The sequence below is a fragment of the Lactuca saligna genome, chromosome 5, assembly GCF_052625555.1.
Source record: "Lactuca saligna cultivar CGN05327 chromosome 5, ASM5262555v1, whole genome shotgun sequence".
NCBI classification, from domain to species: Eukaryota; Viridiplantae; Streptophyta; class Magnoliopsida; order Asterales; family Asteraceae; genus Lactuca; species Lactuca saligna.
This window is the reverse complement of record NC_136421.1, coordinates 17,396,852-17,411,140: the sequence shown is the minus strand read 5'-3', so window position 1 is coordinate 17,411,140 and position 14,289 is coordinate 17,396,852. Positions and strand designations below refer to the sequence as shown.

Sequence of the window (14,289 nt, the reverse complement as noted above, 5' to 3'; positions counted from 1 at the left end):
CTTAAAGTATAAAAATTAAATATTTTTTAATATACAACTTTAAAATAAGAAAGAAAGAAGCATATTTATTATAATTTAATATTGCTTTTTAATACTTTACATATATAAATATATGATTTTAATTAAAAATTAAAACAAACCAAAAATTGACAAGTGGATAATATTTATTTCAAAATTACCACAAAATGACAAGTGTCAAAACTCATGAGAGATTGACAAGTGGCAAAAAAAACCTTCATTTATTAAGAAGGATTTTAGAAATTTTATTTTCCACTTGTCATATTTTAGGGATTTCCATTTTTTTAAAATAATAAAATTCCATAAAATTGTAATGGGTTCTATAAGGAAATAAAATCATCCTATTAATTTGGTAATAAATTCTCATAAATACTTCAAACGATTTAGTTTTTTTGCAAAATTTCAGAATATTAGATTATGTTATGTAAAGTATTACATTATAAAATATTTCATATTTATATATTGATATTAAAATTTTATTTTTAATAAACCCGTATAATATACGGGTCTCACACCTAGTATATATATATATATATATATATATATATATATATATATATATATATATATATATATATATATATATATATATATATATATATATATATGACATAATAAGCTTTAAAATTGGAGGGCCTTTGGAATTGGGGGCCCTAGGCCCTTGCTTAGTTTTGCAAAGGGTAGAGCCGGACCTGATGAGTGGCTGGGAACTTTTCTCTCTCTCTCTTTCGATATATATATATATATATATATATATATATATATATATATATATATATATATATATATATTCGAAGCAACCCAGCAAAATACAAATAATACTCTTTTTTTTTTTTTTTTTATCAAATTTACTACATATTATTCACAAAAGTAACTAAAAGCAACCCAGCAAAATACAAATAATACTTTATATATATATATATATATATATATATATATATATATATATATATATATATATATATATATATATATATATATATATATATTTTATCAAATTTATTACATTTTATTCACAAAAGTAACTAGAAGCATATATATATACAAGTTAATTCATCTTAACCAACCGCGAAGGTGTAAGAAGTCCATAACCACCGTAACCTTTGACCATCTGATCGCCGCCAGCGTTAATCAACCGCCGGCTTGGATTAAATGGACTACACAACCCATATCTCAGCTTGCATCCGTGGGACTCCATTTCCATAGTCTCCATCTCCGCCACCACCCTATAAAAAAGCTCCACTTCACATGGAAGCAGTATCGGGCCGGGTGTATAATACCCGTATTCAACTTCCGCATCTTCCAAAAGCATCCTAAACAACGGATGATTTGCGTATTTCGTCTTCACTGCAAACCACTGTTTCTCTGGTCCAACGTACACCGGAAAAAAACCTTCCGGCGCGACCTTCTTCTTCCGAATATTGCAAAAACCTGAAACGCCAGCATAGCTAGGAATGGATCGGCATCGCTCCCATGTCTTGATTAGGAAGTTTTTCTTTCGCAAACCACCCTTCACTGGGGACTCCATGAAAAACAACTAAGTACTAGCTAGATAACGGTATGATTTAGGAAAAGAAAGTGGTTTCTGTGTTTAATTTGTAAGTGTAGTTTTGAGTTGGAGGACGAAGCTTGAAGATTATATATATCTGTGTGCAAATTGATATATTGAATGTAACCTACACAGAGAAGAACTGAACTCGGTGGTAACTACTATATTATTATTATTAGTCAGCCCGCCAGGCGCCAAATTAGGATGATGAGGACTTGTTTCGTGCCTTAAATCAAATTCAAACGTGTGTACACTTCGGCGTTGGGATGTGGCAACCGGCAAGTGGCAAATTTTTTGTAGGGTATGTATTATAATTATAGAATAGATGATTATTTCGATCGATATGTTTGTATTGTCTATTGTTCGGTTTTGAGGCTCAACTCAAATTAAACAAAAAAAAAATCATCCAAGTTTAATAGGCTTGGTTATCTATTTATGCGTGACATGTTAACGTATCCGATACGAAATTACACAACACGAATTGTAAAATGGATCTTGGATATCAAACACGTAGGAACATAACACATAATTAATCTGTTTGACATATGACACGACACGAATAGATACGTTTTTAACCGTGTTATACAAAAAACACAGATAATCATTAATTTACACGAATTTAATTTATATATATATATATATATATATATATATATATATATATATATATATATATATATATATATATATATATATCACGTGCTAACACAAATTTAATTTGTGTCTATGCGTGTTTAGACAACTAACTTTGTGTTTGACACATGTAAAAAACAAATTAGTGAAATTAAAAATTTGTATAAACACGAATAAAAACGAAACAAAAATTTTAAACACTCATACACAAAAAACTCGTCTGGTATATCAAATTGTTAAGTTTAAATTTTAAACTATTTTGATTGAGTTTTGAACTTATTGAAAACATAAATTGAATTTACAAATTATGTGTCAATCGGTTCACACAAATATTATACAAATTTGACTAAATTCTTTTTTTTAATGGAATTGAATAAAAAAATAATTGAGAAAACAATACAACAAATTACAGATATAATTTAATATTTTTTTTTGCAACAATAAATTTAACCTGTTCTTATCTAATTATTCCTAATACCATATATTTTTTCTTACCAAATGATCAATGGTCTAGCGGTATGGAGTGATTATCTCATATGAAAGGTTTGGGGTTTAAGTTTCGGTGGAGACATAGGTAGTTATTTAGGAGTGGATTAGTTAGTTTGTCGTTTCAATAAATAAATAAATAAATATATATATATATATATATATATATATATATATATATATATATATATATATATATATATATATATATATATATATATATATATATATATATATATATATATATATATATATATATATATATATATATATAGACTCATTAATGTTGATTGTTATATATCGTTACAAATTTATACTCATCGTTAAATCAATAAAATAAAAAAGAAGTAATATATTTAACTAAATAAAGATACTATATGATTATAAATTATATAAAAACATATATTATTTTGTTCAAGATATATATTTGTTAGGCGTGTCAAACCCAACAAATGAAGGGGTACAAAATGACTCCAAAACACTATTACTTTGCACTAAAAATTTAATACAAGGTAAGCAGGGTCGATCCACAGAGACACGGGACAAGTGCTTATACCTTTTTGCGGAAGGTACAATAATGGTCACATAAATGGGGGGTTGGTATGCAATGATTTAAACAAAAGAATAAAGCAATAAGTAAATGATCAATTAAATGAAACAAATTCAGGATTTGTGAGAACTCCAACTCTATGCAAGACAAATTAGCAATGTGATTCCATGGATGACAAGATATTTGTTTAATTCTATCTAAGTTGGTACTTGAAAGTGTTAACAAGCTCTAACACTTCTCATTCACCACAATAATTAACCAAAACAAGCTCTTTGATTAATCCTAACCTTACCAATCTAATCTAAACAAGCTCTTAGAATTAGGTTGAAAGATTGCATTAAACTTTATGTGAATGTTCCCAACAATACTCAATACTCCTCATAAGCTCGGGAGCATAAGAATGTGTGAATAGATTTACACTAATTTCATTCAATAGAAACCAGATTAGTGCTTGTTACCTAGTCCAATTTACAAAACAATTACGGATTTTGCAATTAGATAACTTGAATGATCTAACCCTAATTCAAATGGCCAATAAGAATCACAATTAGAATCAAACATTCGATTGAGACAAAATCAAATTCACTAGATAGAAAATTGAAAGCAAACATCAAGTCATATGATTGAAATCACATCCAAATGTCAAGACATAAAGTTGGAGAATTTAGGGTTCTAGCCACTCATGGCTAGAACAAGATCACAAATCTAGAAAATGAAATTAAAGATCTTACAAAATGAAATCAAATGTTCCCAAGTGTTAATCAACTTCAAAATCCTCAAGAAATTCGCCTTCTCTACTCCAAAAGGCGACCCCCTAAGTAAAAAGTTGGTTCCCCCTTTTAAGAATGGTGAAAAACTGCTTTAAAATCCATGTTTACGTTTACACGGCCCGCGTAAATTAACACTGTCATTTACACGGCCCGCGTAAATGCAAAAGTATACTGCGCAGAAATCTACGTTTACACGGCCCGCATAAATGCAAGGCTTGCATTTACACGGCCGTGTAAATCTCTGTAAAGCCAAAATGTTCTTTTCTTTGATATCTTGCTCCTCGGTGCTCCGCAAGTCCCGAAATTTTGTCCGCAACTTTTATTTACCTCCTCCAACAAGATCCTACCTCCAAAAGTCCCTGAAATATCACAAAAGTATTTGAATGAAATTGCCTCATGAAAAATCCCTAAAAACATGCAAAATTCATGAGTTTAAGCCTATATGCAATGTACTTTTATAAAATAAAGCTACAAAATGGGTACATGAAATGCACCTAACAATATTCAATATATTTCAAATAGTTACTAAAAAAGAATTATATATTATCTTAAAAGAATGTTAAATAAGAAAAATAGATTCCATTAAATCTTAAAATAAAAATATTTTAGCTATTTATTTAAAGTATTTTATAGTTTATATAAATAAATTTAATTTATATTAATATATCAATAATTTTTTTAAAATAAGAAAAAAGTATTGCTCCTTTTAGAATGAAAATCAGCCCAATGATAAATCAAGTTACCTAAGGGAAGTTTTGTTTTATAGTTTTCAGTAAATACATATTTTTTTTTTCATTTTGATGCAATATTTCATTGAAATCCCTTTTAAATGAATCAATCACGTGATCATTCAAGTGCATTGTCGACGATCCAGTTTAATTCATTCATGTTAAGGGCAGAAATATTTTAGAGGGCCCGTTAATTAAAAATGAGATTGATACTTGAGCTAAGAAGATTAAGAAAAGCTTTTTGTTTTTAAAGTTGACTTCAAAAAAACTTTTAATTCGATCAACTGGGGTAACTCGATTCTATTATGGAGCAAATGGGATTTAGTCTTTAAATGGAGATCGTGGATTAATGGTTGTCTTACATCATTTCGTGCCTCAATTCTCGTTAATGGATCCCCTACAAAGAATTTTCAATCACTAGAAGAGTTAGCCATGGAGATCCTCTTTCCCCCTTTCTATTCATCATTGCTCTGGAAGTGTTAAATGTTGCAATGGAGGGAGCATGTGATAAATCATTATTTCGGGTTGTTAAGCTTAACAATAATGGTCCCATCATCTCTCACTTGTTTTACACCGATGATGTCATGTTCGTGGGGGAATAGGATAGTTGTAACATTATAAATATATCTCGTATTCTTAGATGTTTTCAAATCTCATATGGGTTAAAAGTGAATTTTAATAAGTCACATGTTTTCGAAACTTGTATCTCTGATGATGAAATTAATAGATGGGCTCGTCTTCTTGGTTGTATTGCTAGCTTTCCTCCCTTCAAGTACTCGGGGGCCCCACTAGGTGCAAATATGACATTAAAAAAAATTGGAAGCCTATTGTTGAAAAGTTCCAATCTAAGATCTCGGTTTGGAAAGCTAAGACACTATCAATTGATGGTTTATTAACCCGCATAAAATATGTACTCAGAACTCCTTTCGTATTATTTCAAGATTTTTAAGGCTCCATCATGTGTCATTGATTCCCTCAGAAAGTATTAATAGAAGATTTTGATGGGAGGTTACGAGGACAAGTCATCGATTCATTGGGTGGCATGGTCAAAATTTCTTGCTCCTAGAGAGGAGGGTGACTTGGGGTTTAATCTTTAAATGCACACAATTATTCCCTTGTAAGGTCCTGCAAACGGATCTTACCAGTGATCAAACAATCAAACAATCAAACAATCAAAGAGAACAAGAATTAGAGAAGTAGAATAGAAACAAGCTTGCACACGCTTTATAACTAAAAAATGTCAGGTACAACTTGTTTATAGTGACCGTGAACTCTTTAGGATCAACAACTGATAATGACCTACACAACCTCTATTTATAGGGGGCTTGGGCCGGAAACAGGGTTTACGGCCGTAAAGGGGTTTATGGCCGTAAACACACTACAAAGTCGTAAACACCAAAATAACCTACTATTACATCATAAAGACTCAAAAGAACTATTACAATTGAAAGTTTATACCAAACCACTAACTGGACTCTTCAATCTCACCCTTGGTTTGGTGCTAGCTTGAACTCAATCTTTGTCGACCACCATCACGTCTGACTTCCCCGTTGCCCCATTCCACATCCTTTTGCTAATGATATCGGCAATCATAGACGTATATTCTTTAGAAGATGACTCAAAAATGTCTTCTGCAACCTTGATCTGATGAAGGTTCAGCTGATGAATATCCTATTTCCCAAACTGAAGCAAATCTCTTTTGTCATATAAACGAATGCATCCATTTTCAAGCTTTATGACAGCAGAGGCTATAGTTTCATCAAACACCCAGTAAAGCATGGACCGTAGAGATCTATCTGGATGATTCTGAAGAATAGGAATCTGTTGGATTAATGTCTAAGTCCATAACTATGTTTGGCATGTACTTGACCCGACCCGGCATGGTCCATTTGGGTTGCACTTCATCGGCACAATTTATATAGATAATCTTTTGAGAATAATATATTTATGATTATATTAATATATTATAAGTTCTAATATATTAATATGGAATGATATTATTTAATTAGTATTGATCAAGAATTAATTTAGAATTAATTAAGTGATCAAAATGAACTAATTAAATATGGACTCTTATATATATATATATATATATATATGTGTGTGTGTGTGTGTGTGTGTGTGTGTGATGGGCCAAGTTCATTTAGGTTGGGCTAAGCTTTCATAGATAGTTCATGGAGTGTTTAACCCATGGATCATATGAAATGAAAGGTCATGGGTTTAACCCTAGTCTCTACAATATATAAAGATGTCCTTGGTTGGTGAAATTGGCACTAGTGTGGGTACACTAAGAGGGCTAGCCGATTTCACTAGAGAGAACCAAAGTATCCTTATTCTCAACATTATTCCAAGGTGTTTTAGTGATTTGTGATTCCACTTGAGGCTTCCACACTATTGGGGCTAAGCTCTTAAAGCTTGAAGACATCAAGCTACATCAAAAGATATGTCATCTAACTAGTACTTTGTAGTATAAGAGCTTCATAATATGCTAGTTAGGATTAAAGCCTTGGAAAGTTCTTATTCGCATGTATAATAGAGAAAACATAGATCCAAGGTTTATAGGGTTGCATGTACACTATAAGAGTGTTAGAATGCTCAAAACCCAATAGTGGTATCAGAGCCTAGGCTTGTTTTCTTTTTATACTTGCTAAAACTGCTTAAAAATCGAATTTTGGTGTTGTATGAACAGCAGACTCGCCGAGTCTACTGATGGACTCGTCGAGTTTGTTCATGCACTCAATGAGTTGGACCCCCAAACAACATATATTCGACTGTTTTGGCTAGAAATGGACTAGGAACATTACTCTAAGCTATTTTTGGACTTATAAACTTGTTTTTGATGTGGTAATGTTCATGCTAATCAAATTTCAAAGATAATTGTCAATAGATTCATGTTTTGTGTTAGTTTAAAAGTTATGCTAATTACATGAAAAATATTGATGTGAATTATCTTTGTTCATATGAGTTGCTTAGATTAATAGATAAGTTAATTGATTATGTGTTTTCAATTCATTTTAATCTAAGAGATGATTCTAAAATGTGTTTGTGTAACTTTTCCTCAAATTACATGAAAGGTCACATTCAAGTTTCTTAAAACTCATAAAAGATGACAAAGGTTACAAAATGAAGAGTCTTGTTCTCATTAAATGGTTTTATGACTCTGTGACTTGTCCTAAAGTTATGGGGGTTCAAGAGTCACTTCATTAAGTAATAAAATATGTAACCTTAATTAAATCCATAAGTTACAAAATAAAGAAAAATTACATTCTTTTGTTAGTTTAAAGTCTTCCATAACATGTCCTGAAGTTATGGAACTTGAAGATTTTTTTAATTAAAACTACTTTAAACACATAAGTTATGGAATTAATTAGTTTTGAATAGTTTCAAAACTTGCCCTCAAGTTTTGGAATTTGAAAAGTTTTCTCTTATGAATACTTTAATTCCAAGTTATCCTTAGAATTCCAAAAGTTAAAATTCAACCCTTATACTTTCTAGTATTATAAGTTAGTAATATATATATATATATATATATATATATATATATATATATATATATATATATATATATATATAAGAGTAAAGTCAGTCTTACCGTTAGTAGGCCTCATTCACGAAGCCGGTCTATAAGGGGGGTATAAGGTTACTGCCTATAAAATGACAGTTTAATGGGGTATAAGGTTACTTATTATTAATGATAAATACTAAGTAACTAAACCTTTTTTAAATACCCAATCTTAGTTACTTAGGAAAATGTGAATAAGGTGCTAATCCATGAAATTACACTTTGCACTTAGTTTAAATCAGTTAGTGGAGCGTGTGTGGTTAACCGACACACTAACTCGTCTTTAACAAGGTAGGAAAAGGGTAACTTAATGTTTATCATAGTATCGATAGAGCGTGTGTGGTTAACCGACACATCGATTGAGGGGTAAACACTTAAGGGTACCAAGTAATTTGCATGGTTACTTCACACCTTGTTTTGTGATCCTCGGCATCCCAGACACAAAACCTGAAGGGCACACTCGATATTGAAACATGCCATTGAAAAGTTCAATGAATCTAAAAAGAATTAGGAGCTTCTAAACCAATTAAAACCTAATAATACATTTCGTTTATCTTGCTAGAAATTGTGAATCATTATTCACCTACCTTCAAATATTTTATAGCTTGGATTACGGCATCCCTCTTCCAAGTTATAAAATATTGTGTTGGCTCCTAGCCTTAATATTTCATATTGGGTGTTATATTAAGGACTTTAAATCAACTATCTTGAATATCTCCCAAAATATGTCTAGTTCAGACATCTATGATCCTCCCAAATCTCTTGGAACTTCACTTCCTCCACCTACTCCAATTATTCTCCCTAACCCACAAGTTCAAGGTCACTTAAGCCCTATCGGCAAGCGAGGTCTATGTATGATCACATCTTGGAGATGAAGTCACATATTGACAAGCCGGGAGAGTTGGGTGTCAAAGTCTTGAGAAAGTTAGTGAATCAATCACTTTCTAAGTTACATAGTGAGTTCCTTTGGGACTCCTATGAAACACACTATGACAAGACCCTTATGTATCTTATCTATTTTCTTGGTGCTACTGAACCAGCAATGGTTTGGAAGGATAGTAAAGCAGATTTGATTAGAAGATCTACTTCCCAAAACTTTATGGACATTGAAAATGGTGACACTGGAAATCCAGAAAAAGCATTCTCTTCCCAATGGAAAGGGATAGGCCATAGTCAACTCGGTTGACCAAATGGTAAAGAGAAAGGCTAAGTATAAGATTATCCCATGTACCATTCCTAAAGGGTCCATATGGTTCTATTGCCAAAAGGAAAGGGCATTAGTTGCAAAGCTGTCAATGTTACCTGAAAGATCATAAGGCTAGTAAAGTCAATAAGTTTAACTCTACTTCAGGTAAAGTCCACTATCTGACTCGGTTAAGTTTCTATTCTAAGTTTCTTATTACATGATGTGCTGGGTCACATTTTGATGTATTAAGAATCAAAGGAAAAGTGAAGGAAACTTAAAGATAAAGTATGCTGAATCTAACTGCGAAGATGGATTTCTATCGCTTGAGTGAAGATCGGATTCTTGAGCTACTTCTTAGGAGTTATGATAGATTGCTAGGAAGCATGTAATTGCATAGTTTCATTTCAAGTTACATTGTAAGGAAAAAGTTTTTCCGCACTTTAAAATAAATAAAAGTTTATTTTACTTTATTTTTATCTCCTTACAATGGCATTTATGAAAACTTGATGTTTGTATGTTTATAGCAATATTGGAAATATGAATTTGATTCTTTCATTTATGGTAGTGTCTAAATTTACCAAGTAAGGAAAGATTCTCATCACCCAAGTTTCAATTGGACCGAAACTTGGAATCATACAAGGTGTTTAGTGTGATGTATGAGAATTTTCAACTTTGGAAAATTAAGACTAGTTATGTGGTCACATGTTTATGTGACTCAAGAGAAAGACTAAGGGATCAAGTACACTTTCATGTGCACTTGTCAAAGTCCACCACAAAAGATGGATAAGACTATTCATCATGATTTACTAAGGTTTAGTAAATATGATTATACTTACAAGCTTATGTATAATTCTAAAACATTGAAAATTTTTCAATGTATGACAGAACGAATAAGAAGAATCAAATTAGGTAGAAGGATAAAAGTTTCTCAAATCTGAAAAGATGGGAGAGTACTTTAGTATCATGTTTTAATATCATCTTAATGATTTTGAGACCTTATCACAATTCATCCTCTAAGTGAATTATGATAGTTAAGAAGAGGAGTTATGAATTGTTGAAGTGGTTAAATCAAGAAGATGATTCATACTTCGTTCCAAAAATAATTCATAGAGTTATACTCTAATATTGTAACTTGAGTGACATGTCTTAAAAAAGGTTTAAAACACTTGTCAAATGCAAGAGTAAATTTTTTCTACGCTTGTACATTTGAAATTGGTAAGTTGTGATGTTTTGGATAAAACAAAGACCAATTAAGGCTAATTGTGTTAAGTGTCTGTCTTGATTAGAATCCACACTATCTCTTGAATATTTGACAAGAAAGTCTTATAGGTCAAGGAGACAGTGGGAGTCTAAAAGATACTGAAAGGGTTTCAAGAAGTAATCAAGAATAAAACATGTATTTCATCACTAGCACATAACTAGAGGTTTATAACCTATCGTGTTGACATTTCTGTGCCATTCCAGTTAAGTTAGCTATACATTTGAGTTCTACATGTTCTCAATTGTTTGCATAGCTACTTGGAAGCAATGGCAGGCCCTTGAGCTGCCAGGTGGTAAGAAGTTAAGATTGCACAAGTTCAATACATATGTGTTAGGATTTGTCACTAACCTAGTCTTATCATTATGGTTTTGACAAATTCACATGGATAGGAACACTTACACCATAAAATCTAAGTGTCATAAGGCTTCTCTTCGATTCATGGAAATTATGGTAAGAAAACTCTTTCACTAAGTAGATTTTGAGTAGATAGCAATTGTGGGAATGACAAACAGGTCTAAACATTATGATTACGGCATCCCTCTTCATAACTGTTTAGATACACCTATAAGCTATCTAAGAAAGGTGTATGATTTTGATAAAGCCTTATCAAAGCAATCTAGTATCAAAAATCTGAACTTTGGTAAGAATATCAATAAAGTATTGACTTCTAGAGGTCCAGTTGTTTTCTGGATACATGTCAAAGCTAGTGGGAGCATAAGTGTTATCCTAATAATCATCATGTTAGTGGGAGCATGATAATTATGATAAGAATTGCAAGTTAGCAATGTTAGTTATACAAAACAAAAGTTTCAATTCATGAGGTTGCAGGGGTTGAAAAAGTTGTTTTGCTATAATTAAGGGAGAGGAAATTATACTTCATTTCAATTCTAAAAAGCTTAGATTGAGTTTATAATCATTCTAAAGAGCTTATATTGAGGTTTTAATCACCTTTAGTCAAGAATATATATATATATATATATATATATATATATATATATATATATATATATATATATATATGAATTTCATGTTGGATTGGTTCAACTTAAGAAAATTCTATATATTGCGTTTTCAAAATTTGATTATGATTACGGCATCCCTTTTCATAGTCAAATTTTGAGAGTATGGCAAACAAAAAATTATTATGGCAAAAGACTGGTCTAGAACCATGCATTTATGTGAAACATCATGAATTGTGTCCCATTTACTTTGGGTACACGATCAATTACATGTGCTATAATATTTATCCGTTCTGAATTTTCAAAATGCCTTGGGGCATTAAGGAGGAAAATGTCTAGAATCAGATATGACCAAAGTGATTAAGCAATTGTCGAGGATAATCTAAGGTTTACCAAAGATTGGTTGCTCAAGGACAGTTGGAAGTATACATTTAATATTGGAAGGACCATATTGACATAGTCTGAAAAGAGGCAACTCTTTTTCAGAAGTGGTAGTCAAAATGGGAATATAGAGTTGTCTTCATAGGAGGAAGCAATCTGTATAAGGTTAAAGAAACTTAATGCAAGAAACATGTTCAAAGCAATGCGCTTTGAATTTGAGACATTGTTTCCATGGAACTGCTCTCCACTGGAATACTCTGAAATGATTGTCGCTAAGTCTTTGTGGCTTTGTGCATAATCATTACAAGAGGAACAGTGCATATAAGTTTTAAATCTAAACATATTTCGATAAATGTTAGGAATTCTTACATTTACGACAAGGATTTGGAGTGTGAAAATAGAATCATTGAAATTATGTTCAATTGATCTAGTTCACAAAGAAAAGGATCATAGACAAACATAGAGTTCATACTTGGTGTATGGCAAAGCTATTGTTTAGAAAACATAGTGTAGATGCTTGGAGCATGGGACACCTAGTGTTTTAATTCAAGTATAAAGTTGATAAAACCGAAGCAATGAATAATGAGTAATCAGTATGGTGATAAATAGAAAGTGTTTTATTTATATTCATAGGTTTTGATACCATATTAGATTCATTTATTATTGTGTTTCACTTTGCATGTTTTGACTTCCGTAATAACTAGGATATTCTTCCGAAATGAATAAGTTATTCAAACCATCCAAATTCGGCCATATGTTGGAAGTAGATATGAATCAAGAATGTCATGGGTTGGCTTGTAGAGGTCCAAGTTGGTGGACAAAGTTTTGCTACAAAACTCATCAGTGCTCATAAGTTCTGAGTATTGGATTCAGCCCGCACTTATTTGAATCACTTCATGGATTTTATCACGAGTGATCATGAGATGATAATATCTTATATTCTTGAAACCTAGAGATATGAGTTGTTACTATAAGTTGGTTGTACATTGATTGCACGAAATCGCATTCGGTAACTCGATGTTATAAAATGTGTCTTTGTGTATGATTCAACAAGTAGTAGAACAAGCCATATGAGTCGAAGTTTATCCATTCCTTTTACCTTTGGGATAAAAGCGATATTTGTGGGCCCCTCGATGATTTAATGATGATACTTGTGAGTGCTTGGACAAGCCAAGACTGATTTGATTTGTTCAATCAGTCAGTCGTCATGAATCGGAAATCGGGAAACAACAAATGGACAGAGAGAATGATCATAATCCATGTCTCAGTCCATATGATATCTAGAATGGAGGAATGTATGATCCCTTATCTAATGGACAAGTCATTGACAAAGGTTAGAGTTCGTTGACAAGATCAGAGTTCGACAGCGGCTTTAAGAGCTACGATTGCCAGTTAGGTTTTGAAGTCATACTCAATAATAGTTTTAGACTTATCCAAGTGGGATATTGTTGGATTAATGTCTATGTCCATAACTATATTTGGTATGTACTTGAAAAACAACTCTGGATGCTGCTCCTGCATCTCCAACTCTGACTCCCAGGTTAGCTCGGACCCTTTCCGATGTTGCCAATGGACCTGCACTAGAGGCACTTCCTTGTTCCTCAAAACATTGGTCTTCCGATCCCGGATCACGATTGGTCTCTCAGTCTAATTCAGACCCACATCTACCTAAATATCCTCCAGTAGTACCACTGCCAACTCGTTGGCTATGCACTTCCTCAACTGAGACACGTGGAAGGTATCATGAATCTTGCTCAACTTCGTAGGTAGCTCTAACCGATATGCTACTTTGCCCACCCTCGCGGTCACCCTAAATGGACTGATGTACCGGGGTCCCAACTTGCCCCTCATCCTGAATTAGATCAATCCTTTCCAAGGAGATACTTTCAGGAGTACGAAGTCCCCCACCTGGAACTCCAGCTCGAATCGTCGCCGATCCGCATAACTCTTCTGACAACTCTGAGCCGTCAGTAACCTCTGTCTAACCCGTTGTATCTGCTCTGCCATATGAAGTGCTATCTTAATGCTACCCATCACACGCTACCCTACCTCTCCCGAGAAAATGGGAGTCTGAAACCTCCTCCCATACAACAACTCGAAGGGAGGCATGCCAATACTATAATGGTGGTTGTTATTGTACGAAAACTCAGCCAACGGAAGATACGTGTCCCAACTTCCTCCGAAGTCCAACACACAAGCTCGGAGC

At 32.5% G+C, this 14,289-nt stretch overlaps 1 protein-coding gene across 1 annotated transcript; it reads right to left on the bottom strand.

Annotated features, from left to right (window-relative positions):
- Positions 1–1,066: 1,066 nt before the first annotated feature.
- On the bottom strand, positions 1,067–1,546 carry LOC145045094 (protein SMALL AUXIN UP-REGULATED RNA 10-like). The gene has a single exon (XM_078993440.1). It carries the CDS (start codon positions 1,544–1,546, stop codon positions 1,067–1,069), a length of 480 nt encoding a protein of 159 aa, XP_078849566.1.
- Positions 1,547–14,289: the final 12,743 nt, after the last annotated feature.